This window comes from Pipra filicauda, unplaced genomic scaffold (assembly GCF_003945595.2).
Source record: "Pipra filicauda isolate LSUMZ 115617 unplaced genomic scaffold, ASM394559v2 scaffold391_size691406_pilon, whole genome shotgun sequence".
In the NCBI taxonomy this organism is placed as follows: domain Eukaryota; kingdom Metazoa; phylum Chordata; class Aves; order Passeriformes; family Pipridae; genus Pipra; species Pipra filicauda.
Window position 1 is genome coordinate 1 of NW_024104522.1, and position 22,122 is coordinate 22,122.

General features: G+C 67.4%; 2 protein-coding genes across 2 annotated transcripts; both read left to right on the forward strand.

Annotated features, from left to right (window-relative positions):
• The first annotated feature begins 2,595 nt into the window (after nt 1-2,595).
• Nucleotides 2,596-9,627, forward strand: LOC113990769 (basic proline-rich protein-like). Its single transcript, XM_027726474.1, has 4 exons — nt 2,596-2,611; nt 2,802-3,041; nt 7,870-8,141; nt 9,433-9,627. Exons 1-4 carry the CDS (start codon nt 2,596-2,598, stop codon nt 9,625-9,627), a joined length of 723 nt encoding a protein of 240 aa, XP_027582275.1.
• Nucleotides 8,069-21,791, forward strand: DTX1 (deltex E3 ubiquitin ligase 1). The gene is made up of 10 exons (XM_039385071.1): nt 8,069-8,141; nt 9,433-10,141; nt 14,097-14,748; nt 16,719-16,780; nt 16,910-17,071; nt 17,772-17,833; nt 17,958-18,116; nt 19,419-19,580; nt 19,663-19,752; nt 21,229-21,791. Exons 2-10 carry the CDS (start codon nt 9,883-9,885, stop codon nt 21,451-21,453), a joined length of 1,833 nt encoding a protein of 610 aa, XP_039241005.1. The 5' UTR covers nt 8,069-8,141; nt 9,433-9,882; the 3' UTR covers nt 21,454-21,791.
• Nucleotides 21,792-22,122: the final 331 nt, after the last annotated feature.

Below are 22,122 nucleotides of genomic sequence, written 5' to 3' on the forward strand. Positions count from 1 at the left end.
TGTAGGAGCACCAGTTGCTGCAAAGGGAAACCACCCGCGTCCCCAGGGGGGACACCGCGGGGGTGGCAGTGCCACCGTGAGGGTCCTGCCACCCAAACTGCCCCGGGAGGTGCCCGTGGGGAGCTTTGCCCTGGCACGTGGGGGGGGAGCTGGGGCCCCACATTCCTGCCGCATTCCCAACCCCGCGCTGGCGCCGGCCGGCCTGGAGCGGGGCCCGGGCCCCCTCCGCGCCCCCAGCCCACCCCACACAAAGGCTCCTTTCTTCTGCCCCACATGCCAGGCTCTGCCCACCCCCGCCGCGGGCACCCCCAGCCTCAGTTTCCCCCTGCAGAGAGGGGGGGACACACACACACCGGTGCCACCGCGCCGAGTGACCCCGTCCCCGCGCGGCGGGAAGGACTCGCCGTTCCCTCGGCAGCTCCGAGCTCAAAAGGCTGCACAATTTGGGTCAAAAAAAAAGGAGCTTTTCGGGACCGGCCGCCGCAGCGCCGCGAGGAGGGAGGCGGTGGCAGCGGGGACGAGCGGGCGCCGCGGGGGGACAATTGTCTGGGAGGTGCCGGGGCGGGGGGACAGCGCGGTGGCACTGGGCTTTCCGGCCGGGCAGCGGCCCAGGCGGGCACCGCGCCAGGGCTATGGAAGCGCAGATCCCGCCGGAGCTGTCGCCACGCTCCCGCTGTCGCCTCCCTCCCCCCCGTGCCAGGGGGGGTCCGGGGTGGCATCGTCCCCCTTTGGAGGGCACCCAGCTCGCTCCCGGGCGGCGCAGGGCGGGATGCGCGGTGCCAGCTCCAGCTGCGGCGATGCCCGCCGGGGTGGGGATGGGTCCCGGCTCGCTTCCCAGCGGGAATGCCCTCCCGGGAGCGGGGCAGGAGCTGGCAGGCGCCGGCATGTGAGCGCCGGCGTGGCCTGGCGTGACCCCGGCCCACCCACCGGGCCGCCACTCATGCACTGAGCGTGTCCGGGCTCTGCCGCGGGGCATGTGCCCACCCGGGGCAAAGCCCACGCCAGGCTTGGCTCCCAGCCCCGCTCCCATTCCCCAAATCAGCTGCTTGGCTTTGTGCCCCCGGCTTGGGATGGCAGCGATGCGCCGGGGTGGGATGGGCTGGGACGGGGCGGGACGGGCTGGGGGTTCGTGAGCCCTCGGTGCCAACAGCAGGGTGGGGCGTGGTGGGCTGGGGGGGTCCCGGGGGGACAGGGCAGGGTGATGCCAAGGCGCCGGGGGCTTCCTGGGCTTGGCCGGGAGGGGAAGGGGAAATGAGGCGGCTGCTGCCCGTCGCCCTCCCCGAGCCGAGCGGAACCGGGAGGTCCCGGCAATCCGGTGCCGGAGACACGGCCAGAGCCAAAGGCTTCCTGTAAACAACCCCCCCGCCGCCCCCCCGACCGCTGGGACGGGCACCACAGCCCCCCACAGTCCCCCCACAGCCCTCACAGCCCCCCACAGCCCCCCACAGCCCCCCACAATCCTCACAAACCCCCACAGCCCCTCACAGTCCCCCCCACAACCCCCCACAGCACCCCACAATCCTCACAAACCCCCACACCCCCACAGCCCACACACAGCCCCACACCCCACCCCATAGCCCCCACAGCCCCCCATCCTCCCACAGACACACAGACCACCCCACAGCCCCACACAGCCACACCAGACCCCACAGCCCCACACAGCACCCCACAGCCCCCACAGCCCCCCACATCCTCCCACAGCCCCCACAGCCCGACACAGACCCCTATAGTCACCACATCCACCCCACAGCCCCCCGCCCCCCCCACGGCCCCCCAGGGACAGGCAGGACCCCAGGGCAGGGGACGTTCACCCCCCACCAGCCCCAGCAGCCCCAGTATGTCCAGTAGCCCCAGTGTGCCCAGCAGTCCCATTACGCCCAGTAGTCCCAGTAGCCTCAGCAGCCTCAGTAGTCCCAGTATGCCCAGGCAGTCCCCAGTAGCCCCAGTGTGCCCAGTATGCCCAGCAGCCCCAGTATCTCCAGTATGCCCAGGCAGCCCCAGCAGTCCCAGTATACCCAGGCAGCCCCAGCAGTCCCAGTATGCCCAGGCAGCCCCAGCAGTCCCAGTATGCCCAGGCAGCCCCAGTAGCCCCAGCAGACCCGGTAGCCCCAGTGTGCCCAGGAGTCCCAGTATGCCCAGCAGTCCCAGTATGCCCAGGCAGCCCCAGCAGTCCCAGTATGCCCAGCAGTCCCAGCAGCCCTATTAGTCCCAGTACCCCCAGCAGCCCCAGTAGCCCCAGTAAGCCCAGGCAATCCCAGTAGCCCCAGCACCTTGCTAACCCTGGTAGCTCTGATAACCCCAGACGTGCTGTTAGCCCCAGTAAGCCCCAGTAAGCCCCAGTAAGTCTTGCCAGGCACAGCAACCCCCAGCCCCAGCACAGTAACTCTCAGCCCCAGCACATCCCACCAGCCCCAGTAACCCCCCCAGGAAGCCCCAGTAAGTCCTGCTGGACCCAGTAACCCCCAGTACCCCCAGTAAGTCCAGCTAGCTCCCCCAGCAGCCCCCAGTACCCCCAGCCTTCCCAGTCCCAGTAGCCCCAGCACGGCCCACAGAGCCCCCCTGGAGCCCCCAGCAGCCAATACCCCCCGGTCCACGATGCCCCCCACGCCTGGTACACAGAGCCCCCCGGTACCCACAGACCCTGCTGCCTGATGCCCCTGGTACCCGATGCCCCCATACCTGATACCCGGACTCCTGGTACCCACAGACCACCGGAGCCCCCCAGTGCCTGATGCCCTTGATGCCCAGATCTCCCTGGTGCCCCCCCGAGCTCCCCAGTGCCTGATGCCCCCCGTGCCCAGGACTTGGAGCCCCTGGTACTCGGTACCCCCGGCACCCAGAGCCCCCGGTGCCCGACCCATCCCGGCACCCAGAGCCCCCGGTGCCCGACGCCCCCCGAACGCGGTGCCCCCCGTGCCCGGTGCCCGCACCCCGGTGCCCCCGGTGCCGGTACCTGCGGGCGGCGGGCGGCAGCAGGGCCGGGCTCCAGGCGGCCGCGGGCAGCGGCAGCAGCAGGCAGAGGCACAGGCAGAGCCCCAGCGGTGCGGGCAGCGGTGCGGGCAGGGGCGGGCAGGACCCCCGGCCCCCGGCCATGCCGCTCCGCGGGGCTCGGCGGGCACCGGCACCGGCACCGAGCGGGCGGCGGGGGAGGGGAGGAGGAAGGAGGAGGGAGGGAGGAGGAGGAGGAGGAGGAGGGATGGAGGAGGGACCCCCCGCCTGCTCCCCCTCCTTCCGCCCCGCCGGCACGGGGGTCCCGCTGGCGGGACGGACACCGGGGGCGGGGGGAAATTTGGGGGGCTGGGGGGACGCACTGGCCCGGGTGGCAGGATCGGGGGCAGAGGGGAGGTCGGGGGTCGTGGGGCAGGGTCGGGGGATCGGGGGCAGGATCGGTGGCCGGGAGGCGGGATCGGGGGCAGAGAGGAGGTTGGGGGCCTGGGGGGCAGGATCGGGCGGTCGGGGGGAGGTCGGGGGTCGGAGGGACAGGATCGGGGGGTCGGGGGAGCTCGGGGGCTGGGAGAGGATCAGCGCGGGGAGGGGACACGATGTGGGGACGGTTCCGGCTGCCCGTGGGAGAGACTGGGGAGCGGCGTGAGCCCCCCCGCATGGGGACACACGTGTGTGTGACCCTGTGTGTGTGTGCACAGGACACGTGTGTGTGTGATCCTCTGTGTGCGTGTGCACAAGTGTGTGTGTGTACAAGTGTGTGCACATAGATTCACACCCACGGTGCACACAGAATCCATGTGTGTCCATAGATCCACACACATGTGTGCACACAGAATCCACGTGTCCGTGGATTCACACACACACGTGCACATGGAATCCACGTGTGTGTCCATGGATTTACACACATGTGTGCACATGGAATCCATATGTGTGTGTGTCTGGATTCACACGTGTGTGTGCACATGGATTCACACACGTGTGCACACAGAATCCATGTGTGCCCATGGATTTGCACATGTGTGTGCACGCAGAATCCACATGTGTGTCCATGGATTCACACACACGTGTGCACACAGAATCTGTGTGTGCACATGGATTCACATGTGTGCACACTGAATCCACGTGTGTGTGTACATACATGTGCGTGTCTGCACAGGTGTGTGTGCACATGTGTGTGCCCACCCATGTGCCCTCACACCCCTCCGTGTGCCCCATGCCCACCTGTGTGGGATGGCCCGAGGTCTGTGTGTGTGTCTGTGCCTGCCTGTGCCTGCACGTGTGTGCACGGCCCGGGCGCGTGTTCATCCTCCTGTCTGTCTGTGTGTCTGTGTCTGTGTGTGTCTCTGTGTGTCTGTCTGTGTGTCTCTGTGTGTGTCTGTCTGTCTCTCTGTGTGTCTGTCTGTCTGTTCCTGGCTGCTCTCCCAGTTGCCTCTGCCATGTGTGTCCCTGTGTGTGGTCCCCGTGTCGGGGCGTGTGAGGAGCCATCTGTATGTGTGTGTGTGAGTCTGTGTGTCTGTGTGTGTGAGTCTGTGTGTCTGTGTGTCTGTGTGTGTGTGTGTGTGTGTCTGTGTGTCTGTGTGTCTGTGTGTCTGTGTGTCTGTGTGTCTGTGTGGGGTGAGTGTGTGCCATGGGTGTGTGTGGGTGGTCCCCGCCAGTGGGGTGGGTGAGGGACCCTACAGGCAGCCTGTCTGTCTGTCTGTCTATCTGTCTGTCTGTCTGTCTGGGCACAGCACCCCGGGACCCCCCCCCCGCCGTGTGTAGGGGTCTGCCGCCCTGATCACCCCAGCACCCCCCCACCCCGTCCCAGCACCCAGACCCCACCCACCGTGGGGACACAGAAAGAGGGGAGTGCTCCCCCCAGGGACCCCCCACGGGTGCCCCCTCCCTCTGGGCAGGGCGAGTGGGAGCTGCCCCCCCAAAGCAAACACCCCCTCAGTGCTCAGAGCACGGGGGTCCCCCCCCCTCCCAGCCCCCCGTGTGTCCTTGTGGTGGGTCCCACGTGCTGTTCCCCCCGTGGGTGCCGGAGGAGCCGAAGGTCACCCGCGCTCCTCCTCAGACTAAACACGGCTGCTGGGGCTGGCGGGGGCCCTGGAGGGGGGGCTGGGGCAGTTGCACTGGGTGACAGACGTGTGTCCCCTCCCCAGGCCTGGGTGGGCACCCCCCAGCACAGGACCTTGTCCCCACGGTGCCCCTGAGTGACCCCCACCCAGCCCTGGGGTGCCCCCCCTGTGCCCACTCCCTGCCTGGTGTCTTCTGCCCTCTGGGGTTCCTGGGGAGGTTCAGTGTGGCTCCAGGTCCCTGGGCCATGGCCCTGTCCCCCCTCCATGTCCCCCTCACAGCATCATGTCCCCTCACCACGTCCCAGCTCTGTGTCCCTGCTCTGGTTCCAGGTCCCCGAGCCATGTCCCTACCCTGGATTCATGTCCCCGTGCCACACCCCAGCTCTGTCCCCATGCTGTGTCCCCATCCCAGCTCTGGGTCCTTATGCCATGGCCCAGCTCCAGGTCCCTGCCCTGGCTCCTTGTCTCCCCATCCCAGCTCCAGGTCCCCATGCCATGTCCCTACCTTGGCTCCACGTCCCTGTGCCATGTCCCTGCCTTGGCTCCACGTCCCTGTGCCATGTCCCAGCTTCAGAGCTGTGCCCTGACTCTGCGTCCCCGTGCCATGTCCCCATTCCAGCTTCATGTCTTCATGCCCTGTCCCTGTCCAAGCTCCATATCCCCATGTCCCTGTCCCCACCCTGGCAACATGTCCCCATGCCATGTCCCTCTTTCACCTCCGTGTCCCATTCCATGTCCCCATGCCACGTCCCCATTCCAGCTCCATGTCCCATTCCATGTCCCCATGCCACGTCCCCATTCCAGCTCCATGTCCCATTCCATGTCCCCATGCCATGTCCCCTTTCCAGCTTCATGTCTTCATGCCCTGTCCCTGTCCCAGCTCCACATCCCCGTGTCCCTGTCCCAGCTCCAGAACCCCATGCCATGTCCCTGTCCTGGCACCACGTCCTCATGCCATGTCCTTCTTTCCCCTCCATGTCCCATCCCACGTCCCTGCGTCATGTCCCCACGTCCCCATCCTTGTCTCTACCCTGTTTCTGCATCCCCATGCCTGTCCCCGTCCCATCTCCATGGCCCCATGCCATGTCCCTGCTCTGTGCCCGAGCCGTGTGGTGCCAGCCCCCAGCCCCTCATGAGACCCGAGCACAGCTCATTGCACGGATGGGCAGGGGGTGGCTCCTGCCCCCGCGGGCTGCCGGGGAGCGCGTTCCCCGCCGTGGGGACAGGGGTGGTGAGGGGGAGTGTCCCCATACCCGCCCCGCTCTGCCGGGACCCCCGCGGTGGCACCTCGGGCCGCCAGGCCGCGTGGCCGAGGCCACCAGGTGGCACTGCGAGGCCACCGCGGCCGTGGCTGCCCGGACCCCCGACCCAACCCTAACCCTGTCCCCAGATCTGTCCCTCCATGGGCACACCAGAGGAACAACCCCTATGTTCCCAAACGTGTCCCCAAATCTGTCCCTTTGCAGGTATGGCCACACTGGTGACTCCTCTGTCCCCAGATTTGTCCCCAAACCTGTCCCTCCATTTTCTTACCCAAGTTAGAACCCCTCTGTCACCAGACCTGTCCCCAAACCTGTTTCTCCATGGGCACAGCCTGAGTGACAACCCCTCTGTCCCCAAATCTGTCCCCAGATCTGTCCCTTCACAGGGCCATGGGCACAGCCAGAGTGACAAATACCCTCTCCCCCGATCTGTCCCCAAACCTGTCCCTTGGCAGGCAGAGCCCTGAGCCCGTGGGCTGAGGGGGACAGCCATTGGGGTGTCCCTGGGGCTCAGGGCTCCTGCCACCTCCTGTGCCTCAGTGTCCCCACAGGGCTGCGGCATCCACGCTCCCTAAGAGGGGACAAGGTGTCCCCCCAGCCAGGCTGGTCCCCCCGGGGGCAGCCCCTCGTGGTGCGTGTCCCCAGTGTGGGTGCCCAGCTCCATTGCAGATGCCCAGTCCCCCTACATGTCCCCGGAGCATGTCCCTCCCTGGTCCCCTTTACCGGTGCCCTGTCACGGTGGCTGTCCCCGGTCCTCGTGGGTGTCCCCTGTGTGGACACCGTGTCCCCGTGTGGGTGCCTGACCCTGGTGCAGGTGCAGGTGCCCATCCTCTACATGACCCCAGTGTGTCCCTGGTCCCCCATGAGTGGCCCCAGTGTCAATACCTGGGCCCAGTGCATGTCCCCACTGTGGCACCTGGCCCTTGTGAGTGTCCCCACTGTGGGTGCCCGGCCCTGGTGTGGGTGCCCAGTCCTGGTACAGGTCTCTGGAGCCTGTGACTGGTCCCCTATATGTCCCCAGTGCAGGTGCCAGGTCCCCTTGTGAATGTCCCCACTGTGGGTGCCTGGACCTTGTTGTGGGTGCCCAGTGACCAGCGTGTCCCCAGTGCGGGTGCCCAGCCCTGGTGTGGGTGCCCAGCCCCCATACAGGTCTCTGGAGCCTGTGTTCAGTGCCCTATGTGTGGGTCCCCAGTCCTTCACGGATGTCCCCTTTTTGGATGCCCACTCCTGGTGTGTGTCCCTGATCCCTGTGGGTGTCCCCGGTGTGGATTCCTGGTCCTGGTGTGTCCCCAGCGCCCCTTGTGTGTTCCCGGTGTGGGTGCCTGGCCCCGGTGTGGGTGCCCAGTCCGGGGACAGGTTCCCATTGCAGATCCCCAGTCCCTGTGTGTGTCCCCAGTGTGGACACCCGGTCCCCCGCGTGTCCCCGGATCAAACGCCCGGTCCCGGCGGGTGACCCCGGCGCCTGTCCCCGGTCCTGGCGCGGCTCCTCGGTGCAGATGCCCGGTCCCTGCTGCGAGTCCCCCATCCCGGTGCAGATTCCCAGTCCCCCCATGCGTGTCCCCCATCCCTGTTCCCGGTGCGTATCCCCGGTCCCGGTGCAGATTCCCCGTCCCCCCCCCGCAGTGCGTGTCCCCCCATCCCGGTGCAGACGCCCCGGTTCCCCCCGCGCGTGTCCCCGCTCCCCGTTCGCGCGTTCCCGGCGCGCGCGCTGCCGGTGCGGCGGGTGCCCGCGGCCGTGCGCGCCGCCGGTGCCGGTGTCGGTGTGTGCCTGGCGCTGCCGGAGCGCTGCCACCGCCCGGCCCCGCGCCCGCCGCCGCCGCCGCCGCCGCTCCCGGTGTGGCCGCGGACCCCGGTGCGGCCGCGGCCGCCGGAGGTAACGGGCGCGGGGCCGCGGTGCGGGGCGGCGGCGGCCATGGCGGGGCGGGGGGGGCTCCTCGGGGGGCGGCGGGACCGGGCACGGCGGGCTGGGGGATGCTGTGGATCGCGGCGAACCGGGCAGGGGGCGAGGGGGGGGACGGGGCACCGGGGGGCTGCCGTGCCTCGGGGGTACCGCGCACCGGAGCGACGGGGGATGCCGTGAATCGGCGGGGACCGCGCGCCGGGAGGGGGGAGACACAACAGGCACCGGGGGAGGGGGGTCTGTCGTGCCTCGGGGATACCGCGCTCCGCGGGGGGACGGAGCGCCGGGGGTCTGGGGGCTGCCGGGCATCGTGAGGGACCGTGCACCGGGAGGGGGGGACCGCGCACCGGGGGCTGCCGTGCGGCGGGGGGGGACACACCGTGCGCGGGGGACAGGCCTGGCGTTTCACCCCCCCTTCCCGAAAAGCAGCCGGGCCCCGGCTGGGGGGGGGCTACTGGCCTGGGGGCTCGGGCCCACAGCCCGGCCGCGGGGGGGGCCCGGGGTTGGTTGAGGGTCCTCCCAGCTCCCCGGTGCTCGGGGTCACGGCGGGCGCTGGGTGAGGAACACACGCGTGTGAGGGTGCGTGTGAGCACACCCGTGTCGGAGCGTGTGGCCGTGTGCGTGTGTGCCCACGGGGGGGCTGTTGTGCTGCCGCGGGTCCCCGTGTCTGTCCGTCCGCCCGCCTCGTCCCGCTGTCTGTCCGTGTCCCCGGCTGTGCGTGTGCCAGCGCGTGTGCCCGTGTCTCTCCGTGTCAGTGTGTCTGTGTGTGCTCGGCCGTGTCCGTCCGTCTGTCTGACGGCTGTTTGTGCAGCGATGCTCCCCTTCCCTGGCCCCCCCTCCCGCCCCCGCGGGGCTGGGGGCTGCCGTGGGTGGGCGCGGGCCTGGGGGGGAGCGGGGGGCCGGGATCACCCCCAGCCCGATGCCTGCAGTGCAGATCATAAATCAGCGGCGGCTGGAGCGGGAGCCGGGCCCCGCGGGCTCCCCGGCACCCGGGGCAGGGAGCGACGGGGCTTCCCGGGCTCGTGAGACCCCCGGCAGCCCCCCAGGGCCGCCAGCGGGGTGGCCTGTCCCCCCCCGTCCCCCTCGTCCCCGCTGTGGTGCTGGAGGCCAGCAGCCGGCCGGGGCTGGCAAGCAGCCCGTGCTGCCAGGGCTGCGGGCACCGCGGCCTCGCTGCCCGCCGGCTCCGGGGGCGACGGGGACGGTTCCCCAGCTGCCACCCGCCTGGCGGTACCCGGGGTGACCCGCCCGTGGCCCTGTTTTGCAGGTGACACCCCCCTCCTTCACCGGGCGGCGGGAGCAGCCGTGGAGCCGCCGAGGACGTGGGCCGAGCGGCAGGACACGAGGAGGAAGAGGAGGAGTGGGTGTCTCGTCTCGGGGACAGCACCGTGGCCGCGTGTCCCCACCGCCGCCCGCAGCCGCCGCCATCCTCGAGCCGACGCGGTCCGTGAGGTCCCGGTGAGGCTTTTGGGAGCCTGAGCCCCCGCCAGCGCCGCGGGGAGGAGGAAGAGCCGAGGAAGACGCGCCGGGTGATGGATGGTCCCTGCCCCGCGCGGCGGCCCCGGGGGAGCGGCCCCGGGCGGCTCGGGGACCTCGGGGACCTGGCTGGCAGCGCCCGCCTCCGCTGAGCCCCGCGGCGGGGCTTGGGGGGGCTCCGGGTGACCCCCCGGCCCCCGCGCCGGGCCGGGCAGTGGGGCCGAGCCGCCGCACCCCCGGCATGGCCCGGCAGGGCTCGGGGGCCATGCTGCCCTCGGGGGGCCTGGGCTTCCCCCCGCAGAACCTGGCCCGCGTGGTGGTGTGGGAGTGGCTGAACGAGCACGGGCGCTGGCGGCCCTACTCGGCCGCCGTGTGCCACCACATCGAGAACGTGCTGAAGGAGGACGCCCGCGGGTCCGTGGTGCTGGGCCAGGTCGATGTCCAGCTGGCCCCCTACGTCATCGACCTCCAGTCCATGCACCAGTTCCGGCAGGACACGGGTAAGGGGCTGGCACCGAGCCAGGGACATCCAGCCACCGAGTCACACGGCCATCCTTCCATCCCTCCATCCTTCCATCCTTCTGTCCCTCCATCCTTCCATCCCTCCATCCTTCCATCCATCCATCATTCCCTCTCTCCCTCCCTCCTTCCATCTCTTCGTCCTTCCATCCACTTGTACACCTCTGCCTCCCTCCTTACATCATTCCATTCCTCCATGCTTCCATCCATTCATCCATTCATCCATTCATCCCTCCATCCTTACATCCTTCCTTACATCCCTCCATCCTTTCATCTCTCCGTGTGTATGTCTGTTGTTCCTTTCATCTGTCTGTCCAGCTGTCCATTCCTCCGTGAATCTGTCACAGTTTGTCTGTCATTCCATCCATCCATCCACCCGTCCAGCCATCCAGCCTCATCCTTCCTTCCCTCCCTGTGTATCTCTGCTTACTGGTCTGTTGCTTCATTCCCACATCCATCCATCCCTCCATCCCCCCTCCCTCCATCCCTCCATTCCTCCCTCCATCTGTCCATCCATCTGTCCCTCCCGTTCCCTCTCTCTTCCCCTCTCCCTGCTGGGCTCTGGTCCCCCCATGGACCTCTCCAGACTCTTCCTGCTCTTTCCTTTGCCTCTCCATCCTGGACCTACACCCTGGAGGGATCTGTCCCCACATCCCTCCATCCCCTCTCCCCACTGGGGCTGTTGTGCTGGGTGGTGTGTCCCATTATCCCACTGTCCACTCATCTTCCCCTCAAAGCTGCTCCGTGTGGGATCCCCCCGGGACTGGGCAGGCCCCAGTTTGGGAGCTGTGGTGGGCACTGGGCTGGTTGCAGATGCACGGCTGTGCTGGTTGGTGCTGCAGCAGCACATCCAGGCCACGGATCCTGTGGGAAATCAGAGCTGGTCCCACACTGGGACCAAGCCCAGACCCCGTTAAATGTGTCCCCGTCACGGTGTGACCCATTAAACCGGCGTGTGCCGGCTGTGCCACGGGGGATGTGCCATTCTGGGTGCTTCCCTGCCCATCCCTGCACCCCTGCCAAGGGCAGGATCCGGCTGCAGGCCAGGCAGAGCAGGCAGGGACCTGCCATACATGGGGTGACACCCCCAGCTCCCACTAGACTGGCCTTGGGATGCCCCAGAGCGGGACCCCCCTGGCTGTGCCACCTCAGCCCGGCCACCAGTGCCACTGTCACCGTCACCAGTGATGCCAAATGACCCCAAATAAGGACGTGGCTCCTGCTGGGGGCTGGGGACAGCGAGGAGGACAAAGCCAGGGACCTGCCCCCTGCCTCTGCCATCCAGCCTGGCTCGGAGTCGGTCTCCAGCCGGTCACGGACTTGGCAAAGGGCAGCTTGGCACCGGCAGCCCTGAGTCAGCAGAGACCCCGCGGGTCGTGCCGGTGCCTGCACTGACGCAGAGCTGCAGGAGCCACCGGGACACCCTGGCTGTCCCCATGCCACCTCCTGCCAGCTTTGGCCAGGGCCCATCCTCTGACAGCATCCCATGGCTGCGGTGCTGGGAGATCCCTGGGAATGTGTGCCTGAGGTGGGGCCACAGCAGGGTTTGGGGGGACGTGTCTGCTGGGAGCGTTCCCAGGATGTCCCCGGTACCGCAGTCCCTGTGCCAGCAGGGCTTGGGGACAGGGGTGCTGGGAGAGGGGCTCTGCTGTGCCCAGGGCTGGCACGGGAGGGGACAGGGCCGTTGCCCTCAGCATCGTGGTCTCCATGTGCCCCATCCCCATATCCATCTCTATCCATCATCTCTTCCCGTGGGTGAGGCCCGGGGGTTAGAGGCTGTCACGTGCCTTGTGGTGCTTGGGGACACAAGGGTCCCCTGGTCTGAGGGTGCCTGCTGTGACATGGGGACACGGGGAAGGTGGGCAGGGGGCAGGGGGCTCCTTGGCCCATCCCAAACCCCCCAGGGAGGGAGAAACCCGGTGATGGAATGAAAGGAGGTGACCCCGTTCCGAGAGCAGGGACACGTGTCCCCTCCCGGTGGCCCTGGGGACACCGGCTCGGTCCTGTGGCTCCTGCAAGGCTGGGGGGGTGGGCAGGGGCTGGGGGGGCTGGGGACAGCTGGTGGCCCTTGGGGACACGGAGCTGAGTGTGCCCACGGGCTTGGGATGGGGAATCTTCCCCCAACCCCTGTGGGATGGGGATGTGGGGACAGGGGGACGTGGGATTCAGGATGTGAGGGACAGGGGGATGTGGGATTCAGGATGTGAGGGACAGGGGGATGTGGGATTCAGGATGTGAGGGACAGGGGGATGTGGGATGGGGATGTGAGTGAGCAGGAGGATGCGGGATTTGGGATGGAGATATGAGCAGACAGGGGGATGTGGGATTTGGGATGTGAGGGACATGAGTATGGGATTTGGGATGGAGATTTGAGGGGCCAGAGGGTGTGGGATTCGGGATGTGAGGGACAGGGGAGTGTGGGATTTGGGGATGTGAGGGGCTGGGGGGTGTGGGATTTGGGATGGGGATGTGAGGGATAGAGGGATAGAGGCATGTGGGATGGGGATGTGAGGGACAGAGGGGATTGGATTTGGGATAGGGATGTGAGAGGTAGAAGGATGTGGGATGGGGATGTTAGGGACAGGGGGATGTGGGATTTGGGATGGGGCTGTGAGCAGACAGGGGGATGTGGGATTTGGGATGGGATGTGAGCAGACAGGGGGATGTGGGATTTGGGATGGGATGTGAGCAGACAGGGGGATGTGGGATACAGTTGCAGGGACCAATGGATATAGGATGTGTATGTGAGTGAGCAGCAGGATGAGGGCCATGGATGGGGGAAGGAAGCTGGCAGGGATGGGAACTCAGGTGGGATACAGGACATGGATGTGAGCACAGTGTGGATGGAGAGGCAGTGGGATTGGATGAGTGGACAGGGGGATTGGATGGGAGTGGGCAGTGGGATGTGGACAGGAGCAGGCGGTGTGGTTTGGGGTGCAGGTAGGAGCAGGCAGTGGGATTTGGGATGTGGACATGAGCAGGCAGTGGGGTTTGGGGTGCAGGCAGAAGGAAGTGGGGTTTGGGATGCAGGCAGGAGCAGACAGGCAGTGGGGTTTGGGATGTGGACATAAGCAGGCAGTGGGAGTTGGGATACAGGCAGGAGCAGGCAGCGGGGTTTGGGGCGCAGGCAGGAGCAGGCAGCGGGGTTTGGGGCGCAGGCAGGAGCAGGCAGCAGGCCCGGGCAGCCCCCCCGCCTCCCTCCCGCGGCCCCGGCGGAGCTGCCTCAGCACAAGGCGGCAGCTGGGCCTGGCTCTGCCGCCTGATGCGGCCGATGATTAATGACCGTTAATTAGTGCCTTTAATCGAGCTGGGCAAACGGTGCCGCCGAGGGGATGGAGAGGCCCCGTGCCAGGGGGGCACTTGAGGAGGGGGCTGCGCTGCCTCCTCCCCCCGCAGAGCTTCGGAGGGGGCCGGGACATCCAGGCCGGTCCCAAAGCGGCGGCGGGGGCCGGGATTTGGGGACAATGCCTGGCCGTGTGACTGCCGGCAGCTGTCAGGAAACCTCTCCTGACCGGGAAATGCTTCCCGTGCCCCGGGATGGCCGCGGGACCCCGGCCGGGGAGGCTGGAGGTGGCTCTGGACCGGAGGGATGGAAAAAGGATGGGAAGGAGCGCTGGAGCTGGGCAGCATCGCCCTTCCCAGGGCACCCGAGGGCTGGCAGAGCAGCCGGTGGCCAAATCACCACCACCGACGGTGGGCTGCGGGTCGGATACATCCCTAGGGAAGCACAGCCTGGTGGGGTGTGTTGGTCCTCCCCCCCCCGCACCCCTTTATGGAGGGGGGAGTGGCTGCTTCACCCCGAAGTGCCTCTGCATCCCAATCCCTGCGGAATGCCGGGCTGGGAGCTGGGCACAGGCGTGTCCGTGTGAGTGTGGGTCCCTCTGCTGGCACCTCGGGGCGCCGGACCCCGCCGTGCCACCCCCGCTGTCTCCCCAGGGACCATGCGGCCCGTGCGGAGGAACTTCTACGACCCCTCCTCAGCCCCGGGCAAGGGAATCGTGTGGGAATGGGAGAACGACAACAACTCCTGGACTCCCTACGACATGGACATCTGCATCACCATCCAGAACGCCTACGAGAAGCAGCACCCCTGGCTGGACCTCTCCTCCCTGGGCTTCTGCTACCTCATCTACTTCAGCAGCATGTCCCAAATGAACCGGCAGACGCAGCGCAAGCGGCGGCTCCGGCGCCGCATGGACCTGGCCTACCCCCTCACCATGGGCTCCATCCCCAAATCCCAGTCGTGGCCGGTGGGCGCCAGCACGGGGACCCCCTGTTCGTGCCCGCAGTGCCTGCTGGTCAACAGCACCCGCGCCGCCTCCAACGCCATCCTGGCATCGCAGCGCCGCAAACTCTACCCCGGCGCCGTCCGGCAGAGCAGCACCTTCGCCGGGGGGGCCCTGTGGCCGCCGGGGCCGGCGGCGGGGGCGGGGGGCACGGCCAAGGCCGAGGGGCTGCGGGTGCCCGGCGCGGGGTTCGCCCCCGGGCAGAGCGTGCCCGGTGCGGCGCTGACCGGGCTCAACAACCTCAACCGGCCCGGGACGCAGCGCGGGGCCGGACTGGGCGCCAGGGCCGCCGTGCCCCCGGGGTAAGCGGGGCGGGGGTGGCACCCGGGAGGGGGGTGCGGGGGTGATGGAGGTGCCTCGTCCCCCGCTGGCACGAGCGGCCCCAGCCCGTGTGGCACCGTTGTCACCTCCAGCCCCGGGGTGCTCACCCTGGGGACGTGCTGCCGGGAGGGACGCCTGGCTCGCCCCGGCTGGCCCCGGGATCGCTGCGGAGGGGGTGTGGTGATCCGTGCCATGCCGTGCCATGCCGTGCCATGCCATGCCATGCTGTGCCATGCCGTGCCACGCTCTCCATGGCAGCCGGAGGACGTGGGGTGCCTGCTCCCCGGGGGAATTGTGTCGCCAATGGGCAGAGGGAGTGTGTGACACAGCTGGTGGCACGATGCCATAGGCAGGTCCCTGGGCCGGGAGCGCAGCCGGAGCGCGGAGGGCGCAGCCCCGTGCCCAGGTGGGAATGGAATGGGCATATGGGAATGACTCACGGAGGGCAGGGGGGTGGGTGAGTGTCCGGGGGGGTCCCTGTCCTGACACCCACGTCCCCACGGCTGTACCCCTCGGGGGGTTGTCCTGGTGTCCCCTCAGGGCCCTTGGCACCGGGCTGGGAGGTGGGGACTGGGGGTCAGGTGGGGTCACTGAGCAGCCCCTGCACGTTTCATTCCCCTCTATGTCCTGCTTTGGCCCCCACGTGCCACGTGCTGGGCTGAGCCATCCCTGTCCCTGTCCCTGTCCCTGTCCCTGTCCCTGTCCCTGTCCCTGTCCCTGTCCCTGTCCTGGTACACAGGTCCCATCCCATGTGCCCCCATGGACAGGTAAGAGGGGACCAGGAATGCCCTGGTGGGGGCTGAAGGCCTTGGGGGGAGTGAAGGAGCTTTGGGAATGTGAGGGAAAACGCCCCCAGCCGCGGTTCCTGTGAGGCTGAGCACTGCCGAACTCATCACTGCCATGGCTGGGGCAGGGGGCTGTGGGGGTTACGTTAGGTGAGGGGGAGGAGCACGGCTTGTGGGGGTTAGGGAGGAGGATGAAGATGATGCCACTGCGTGGGGGCTGTGGGGGTAGGGAGGGGGATGATGCCACTGGTGGGGGCTGTTCCCATCCCCCAGGGCAGGAGCACTTGGGCACAGGGCTCTGCTGGGCTTTGCTCCTTGTCCTTCATCCCAGTGCCTGCCCCAGTCCTTCCTTCATTTCCTTCCTTCCTTCCTTCCCTCCTTCCCTCTCTCCTTTCCTCCTTCCCTCCCTTCCTTCCCTCCTTCCCTCTCTCCTTTCCTCCTTCCCTCCCTTCCTTCCCTCCCTTCCTTCCTCCCTTCCTCCCTCCCTCCCTGCCTTCCTCCTTTCCTTCCCTTCCTTCCCTTCCCTCCATCCCACCCCCCATGGACACCCCATTCCCGTGGTGATGTGGGACACTGGATGTCACCATCGGGACACCCCGATGAAGCTCCACCCTGAGTCAAGGCTGACGTGATGTCCCCAGTGCCATCGGGTGCCCAGGGATGGACGGGTGGCACTGGGTGACAACCCCGCAGGACAGGACACTGTGTCCCATGGGACAGTGTCCTGGGACAGTGCCACCCCCGTGGGATGGGACAGGAGTCCCCCAAGCTGGCAAGGGGACACCTTGCCCTGTGTCCCATGGGGAGCTGGGGACAGTGCCAGCCCTATGGGATAGGACAGCAGCCCCTCAAGTTGGTTAGGGGACGTGCCCTGTGTCCCACGGGGAGGGCACTACCCTGGGGGCAGTGCCAGTCCCGTAGGATTGGACAGCAGCCCCCCAAGCTGGCAAGGGGACACCCTGCCCTGTGTCCCATGGGGAGGGCACTACCCTGGGGGCAGTGCCAGCCCCGTGGGAATGGACAGCAGCCCCCCCAGGGCTGGTGAGGGGACACCCTGCCCTGTGTCCCGTGGGGAGGACGCTGCCCTGGGGACACGCCATGCGAGTAGGGCACAGTGCCAACCCTGACAGCTGGGCTGAGCCCCTTCCCCTCCCCTCTCCGTGCAGGGTCCCGGCCCTCCCGGTCAAGAACCTGAACGGCACCGGCCCCGTCCATCCCGCCCTCGCAGGTAAGGGCGGTCCGGCCGCGGGCTGCGTGTCACCGCCGGGTGACATCGCGGGCAGGGCACGGGGTCGGGCCGCTGCCAGGCGGCGGGAAGGACGGACGGACGGACAGACAGCCCTTTTCCTCGGCGCAGGGATGACGGGGATCCTCATGTGCGCCGCCGGGCTGCCCGTGTGCCTGACCCGCGCCCCCAAACCCATCCTGCACCCGCCACCCGTCAGCAAGAGCGACATCAAACCTGTGCCCGGAGTCAACGGCATCTGCAGGAAAACCAAGAAGAAGCAGCTCAAGAAGAGTGAGGAGCCACCCGTGTCCTTGGGGATCAGAGCCACCTGTGTCCCTGTGGGATAAAAGCCACTCGTGTCCCTGGGATCAGAGCCACCCGTGTCCCTGCGGGATCAGGGACACCAGGACATGCCAGTCCCTGTGGGGGGAAAACTGAGGCACGGGGGGGCTGTCCCCATCCTGGGTGGCAGGGTTGTCCCCATCCTGGTTGGGAGTGTCAGAGCTGTCCCCATCCTGGGTGGCAGGGGGTGGAAGGTTTGTCCCCATCTTGGTGGCAGGGGGTGGCAGGACTGTCCCCATGCCGGTGGCAGAGGGTGGCAGGACTGTCCCCATCGTGGGTGGAAAGGTTGTCCCCATCGTAGTGGCAGGGGATGGCAGGGCTGTCCCCACAGTAGGTGGCAGGGCTGTCCCCATCGTGGTGGCAGAGGATGGCAGGGCTGTCCCCATCCTGAGTGGGAGTGTCAGAGATGTCCCCATCGTGGTGGCAGGGGATGGCAGGGCTGTCCTGATCCTGGGTGGCAGGGCTGTCCCCACAGTAGGTGGCTGGTCTGTCCCCACAGTGGTGGCAGGGTGTGGCAGGGCTGTCCCGATCCTGGGTGGCAGGGCTGTCCCCACCCTCGGTGACAGGGCTGTCCCCGTCCCGGTGATGGGGGTTCTGGGCACCGCGGGCAGGCTCTGACGCCCTCCCTTCCCCCCCGTGCCCGCGGCAGGCAAGACCCCCGAGGACGTGGTGCGCCGGTACATCCAGAAGGTGAAGAACCCCCCGGACGAGGTGAGCGGGCACCCGGGGTGGGTGGGGGGTTGAGGGGACGGGCATCGCCCCACGCCGGGCACAGCGCCGGGGGGGACCCGCTCATCCCAGCGGGACCTTATCCCGGCTCTCCCGATCCCGGCAGGATTGCACCATCTGCATGGAGCGGCTGGTCACCTCCTCCGGCTACGAGGGAGTCCTGAGCCCCAGGGGCATCAAGCCGGAGCTGGTGGGCAAGCTGGGCAAGTGCGGGCACATGTACCACCTGCTGTGCCTGCTCGCCATGTACAACAACGGCAACAAGGTCCGCGCCCCCCGCCATGGGGGGGCTGGGCTGAGGGGTGGGGGGTGTTGGGGGGAGCTGGGGGGTGTTAGGGGGGTGCTGGGTGGGTGTGGGGGTTGCTGGGAGGTGTTGGGGGGTGCTGGGAGGTGTTGGGGGGTTGTGGGGGGTGCTGAGTGGGTGTGAGGGGTGCTGGGGGGTGCTGGGTGAGTGTTGGGGGGTGTGGGATGGGTGCAGGGAGGTGTTGGGGGGTGGTGTGTGCTGTGGGGGTGTTGGGGGATGTTGGGAGATGTTGGGGATGCTGGATGGTGTGGGGGGTGCTGGAGGGTGTTGGGGGATGTTGGGAGATGTTGGGGATGCTGGATGGTGTGGGGGGTGCTGGAGGGTGTTGGGGGGTGCTGGGTGGGTGTGGGTTCTGTGTGGGGATGGGGATGGGTGTGGGGGACTGTTGGGTGGGTGCTGTGGGGGTGCTGGGAGGTTGGGGTGGGTGCTGGTGGGGTGTGATGGGGCTGGGGGGTGTTGGGTGTGTGCTGGATGGGTGCTGGGTGAGTGTTGGGGGCTGGCTGGGAGTGGGGGTGGGTGAGGGGGGTGTCGGGGTGTTGGGGGGCGCTGGTCGGGTGTGTGGGGGTTGGGGGGTGTTGGGTGGGTGCCGGGTGGGTGCTGGGGGTGGTTGGGGGTGGTGGGTGTTGGGGGGTGATGGGGGAGGTGTGAGGATGAGGAGGGCTGGGGAGTGGTGTTGGTGGGTGCTGGGAGGTGTTGGGGGTGCTGGGGGTGCTGGGTGGGTACTGAGGGGTGCTGGGTGGGTACTGAGGGGTGCTGGTTGGGTGTGGGGGTGTTGGGGGGTACTGGGGGGTGTTGGGGGTGCTGGGTGGGTACTGAGGGGTGCTGGGTGGGTGTGGGGGTGTTGGGGGGTACTGGGAGGTGTTGGGGTGCTGGTTGGGTGTAGGGGGTTGAGGGGCATTGCGGGGTGCTGGGTGGGTGCTGAGGGGGTGTTGAGGGGTGCTGGAGGGTGGGGGGTTCTGGGTGGGTGTGGGGGTGAATGAGAGGGTGTGGAGTGGTGTCGAGTGGGTGTGGGGATGGGCGGGGAGTGGGGGGGGACTCTGGGGTGGGTACTGGGAGGTGTGGGGTGGGTGCTGGTTGGGTGCAGGGGGTTTTGGGGGTGCCGGGTGGGTGTGGGTGAGTGTGGGTGGGTGCTGGGGGGTGCTGGGTGGGTTTTGGTGGGTATGGGTGGGTTTTGGGGGGTGCCGGGTGGGTGCTGGGGGGTGCCGGGTGGGTGTGGGTGGGTTGGGGGTCTGTGCCCCCCCTGATGCCCCCCAATGCCCGCAGGACGGGAGCCTGCAGTGCCCCACCTGCAAGGCCATTTACGGGGAGAAGACGGGAACGCAGCCCCCCGGGAAGATGGAATTCCACCTCATCCCACACTCCCTCCCGGGATACACCGACTCCAAAACCATCCGGATCGTCTACGACATCCCCACCGGCATCCAGGTGAGGAGGGACCCCCGCGGGGCCAGGCACCCCCTCCCTGTGCCCCCCCCTCACCCCAATGTCCCCCCAATCCCCCCTCCAGGGCCCGGAGCATCCCAATCCCGGCAAGAAGTTCACGGCGCGAGGATTCCCCCGGCACTGCTACCTGCCCGATAACGAGAAGGGCAGGAAGGTGAGGATGTGGCACACCGGGATGGGGGGGATGGGGTGGGATGGGATGGGATGAGAAAGGATGGGTTGAGATAGAAAGGGAAGGGAAGGTTTGGGAAGGTTTGGGAAGGTTTGGGAACGGAGGGGAAGGTTTGGGAAGGGAAGGGAAGGTTTGGGAAGGGAAGGGACGGTTGGGAACGGAAAGGGAAAGGAAAGGGGAATGTTGGTTTTTGGGATTTTTTGGGGAAAGGAAAGGAAAGGAAAGGAAAGGAAAGGTTCGGAAAGGAAAGGAAAGGAAAGGAAAGGAAAGGTTCGGAAAGGAAAGGAAAGGAAAGGTTCGGAAAGGAAAGGTTCGGAAAGGAAAGGAAAGGAAAGGAAAGGAAAGGAAAGGAAAGGAAAGGAAAGGAAAGGTTCGGAAAGGAAAGGAAAGGAAAGGAAAGGAAAGGAACGGAAAGGAAAGGAAAGGAAAGGAAAGGAAAGGAAAGGAAAGGAAAGGAAAGGAAAGGAAAGGAAGAAGGAATGGAATGGGATGGGGTGATATGGGATAGGGTGGGGATTTGATGGGAAAAGAAGGGATAAGAATGGATGGGAAGGGATGGTTAGGGAAGGGGAAAAGGGAAGGGGAAAGAGGAAGGGGAGGGGAAGGGAAGGGATGGAGATAGAATAGGAAGGGATGGGATGAGAGAAGGAATAGGAGGAATGGGGTGGGATGGCATAGCATGGCATGGAATGGGAAGGGATGGGGTGGGATGGGATGGAGAGAGAATGGATGGGAAGGAATGGGATGTGGAAGAGAAGGGATGATGTGGGATGGGATGGGAATGGATGGGATGGCTGGGAATGAGGGGGAATGGGAAGGGAATGGGATGGGAGAAGGAATGGAAGGAATGGGGTGGGATGGCATAGAATGGGAAGGGATGGTGAGGGATGGGATGGAGGGAGAATGGTTGGGATGGTAAGGAATGGGATGCAGAAGAGAAGGGATGGGATGGGGTGGGATAGGGAGGAGGCAGCAGCACTGGGGTGGGGCTGGGCTGTGCCACAGGGAAGGCTGGCACCCTGTGGGCACCGTGCTGGGGCTGAACCACAGCCCTGGGTGCTGGGGCCGTGCTGTGGAGGGAGGAGGGCAGGGGGTGCTGGGTGGGTGAGCAATGGCTGTGCCGGGTGGGCAATCCGTGGCTGGGCCAGGATGGGCTGGGAATAATGGGTGGGCAATCCGTGGCTGGGCCAGGTTGGGCAATCCATGATTGTGCCAGGCTGGGATGGGGATACTGGATGGGCAATCCATGATTGTGCCAGGCTGGGGGTGCTGGGTGGGCAATCCATGGGGGCTGGAATGGGTGTGTTGGATGAACAGTCCATGGTTGTGCCAGGCTGGTCCAGGGGTGCTGGGGGTGTCACCCCTGCCCACCCAGGCTGGTCCAGGGGTGCTGGGGGTGTCACCCCTGGCCGTGCCAGGCTGGGCCGTGCCGGGTGGGTGAGCCCTGACCCCCGGCAGGTGCTGAAACTGCTGATCGTGGCCTGGGACCGGCGGCTCATCTTCACCATCGGCACGTCCAACACGACGGGCGAGTCGGACACGGTGGTGTGGAACGAGATCCACCACAAGACCGAGTTCGGCTCCAACCTGACGGGCCACGGGTACCCCGATCCCAACTACCTGGACAACGTGCTGGCCGAGCTGCTGGCCCAGGGCGTGTCCGAGGCCACCCTCAAGGACTGAGGTGGGCGAGGGGGCGGCCCCCTCGCCCCCCGCCCGTGCCACCGCCGCCTGCGCCGCTTCGCCGCAGCCCCGCCCCGCGCCACCCGGTGTCACCCACCACGCGTCCCCGTGTGTGTCCGTCCGTCCGTCCATCCGTCCGTCCCCCCGTCCCGCTCTCGTGGCGATGCATCGTGGGCTGGTGCTTTCCGACCCGTGGCCTCTTTGCGCGTCAGCCGTCTGTGCCACCCGCGCCGCCCGCGCCGCCCGCCGCTGCCCCAGGGAGCCGCGTCCCGCCGGTGCCATGTACATCTCTGTGTGACACAATACACCCCGCGCCGGGCTGGCGGCCCCGCGTCCCCTCCGTGTCCCCGCTCGGGTCCCTGCGCCGCCCGCGGTGACAGGAGGGGCTCCCCGAGGGGGTGGGGGGGCTCTGGGCACAGGGGGGGCTCGGGGCACAGGGAGGGGCTCGGGGTGGCTCTGGGCCCTCATCCCGGCGGGCGAAGGCGGCGTGGGCGATGTCCAGGTCCCGCAGCACCTCCTGCAGCCACTGCCCGACGGGTGCTGCCCCTGCAGCCAGGGCTTGGGGTCAGTGCTCAGTGCCCACCTGTGGCACCCCCCCAGCACCCACAGTGGCGCTGACCCGCTGTACCCCCCCAGCACCCACTTGTTGTACCCCCCAAACACCCACCC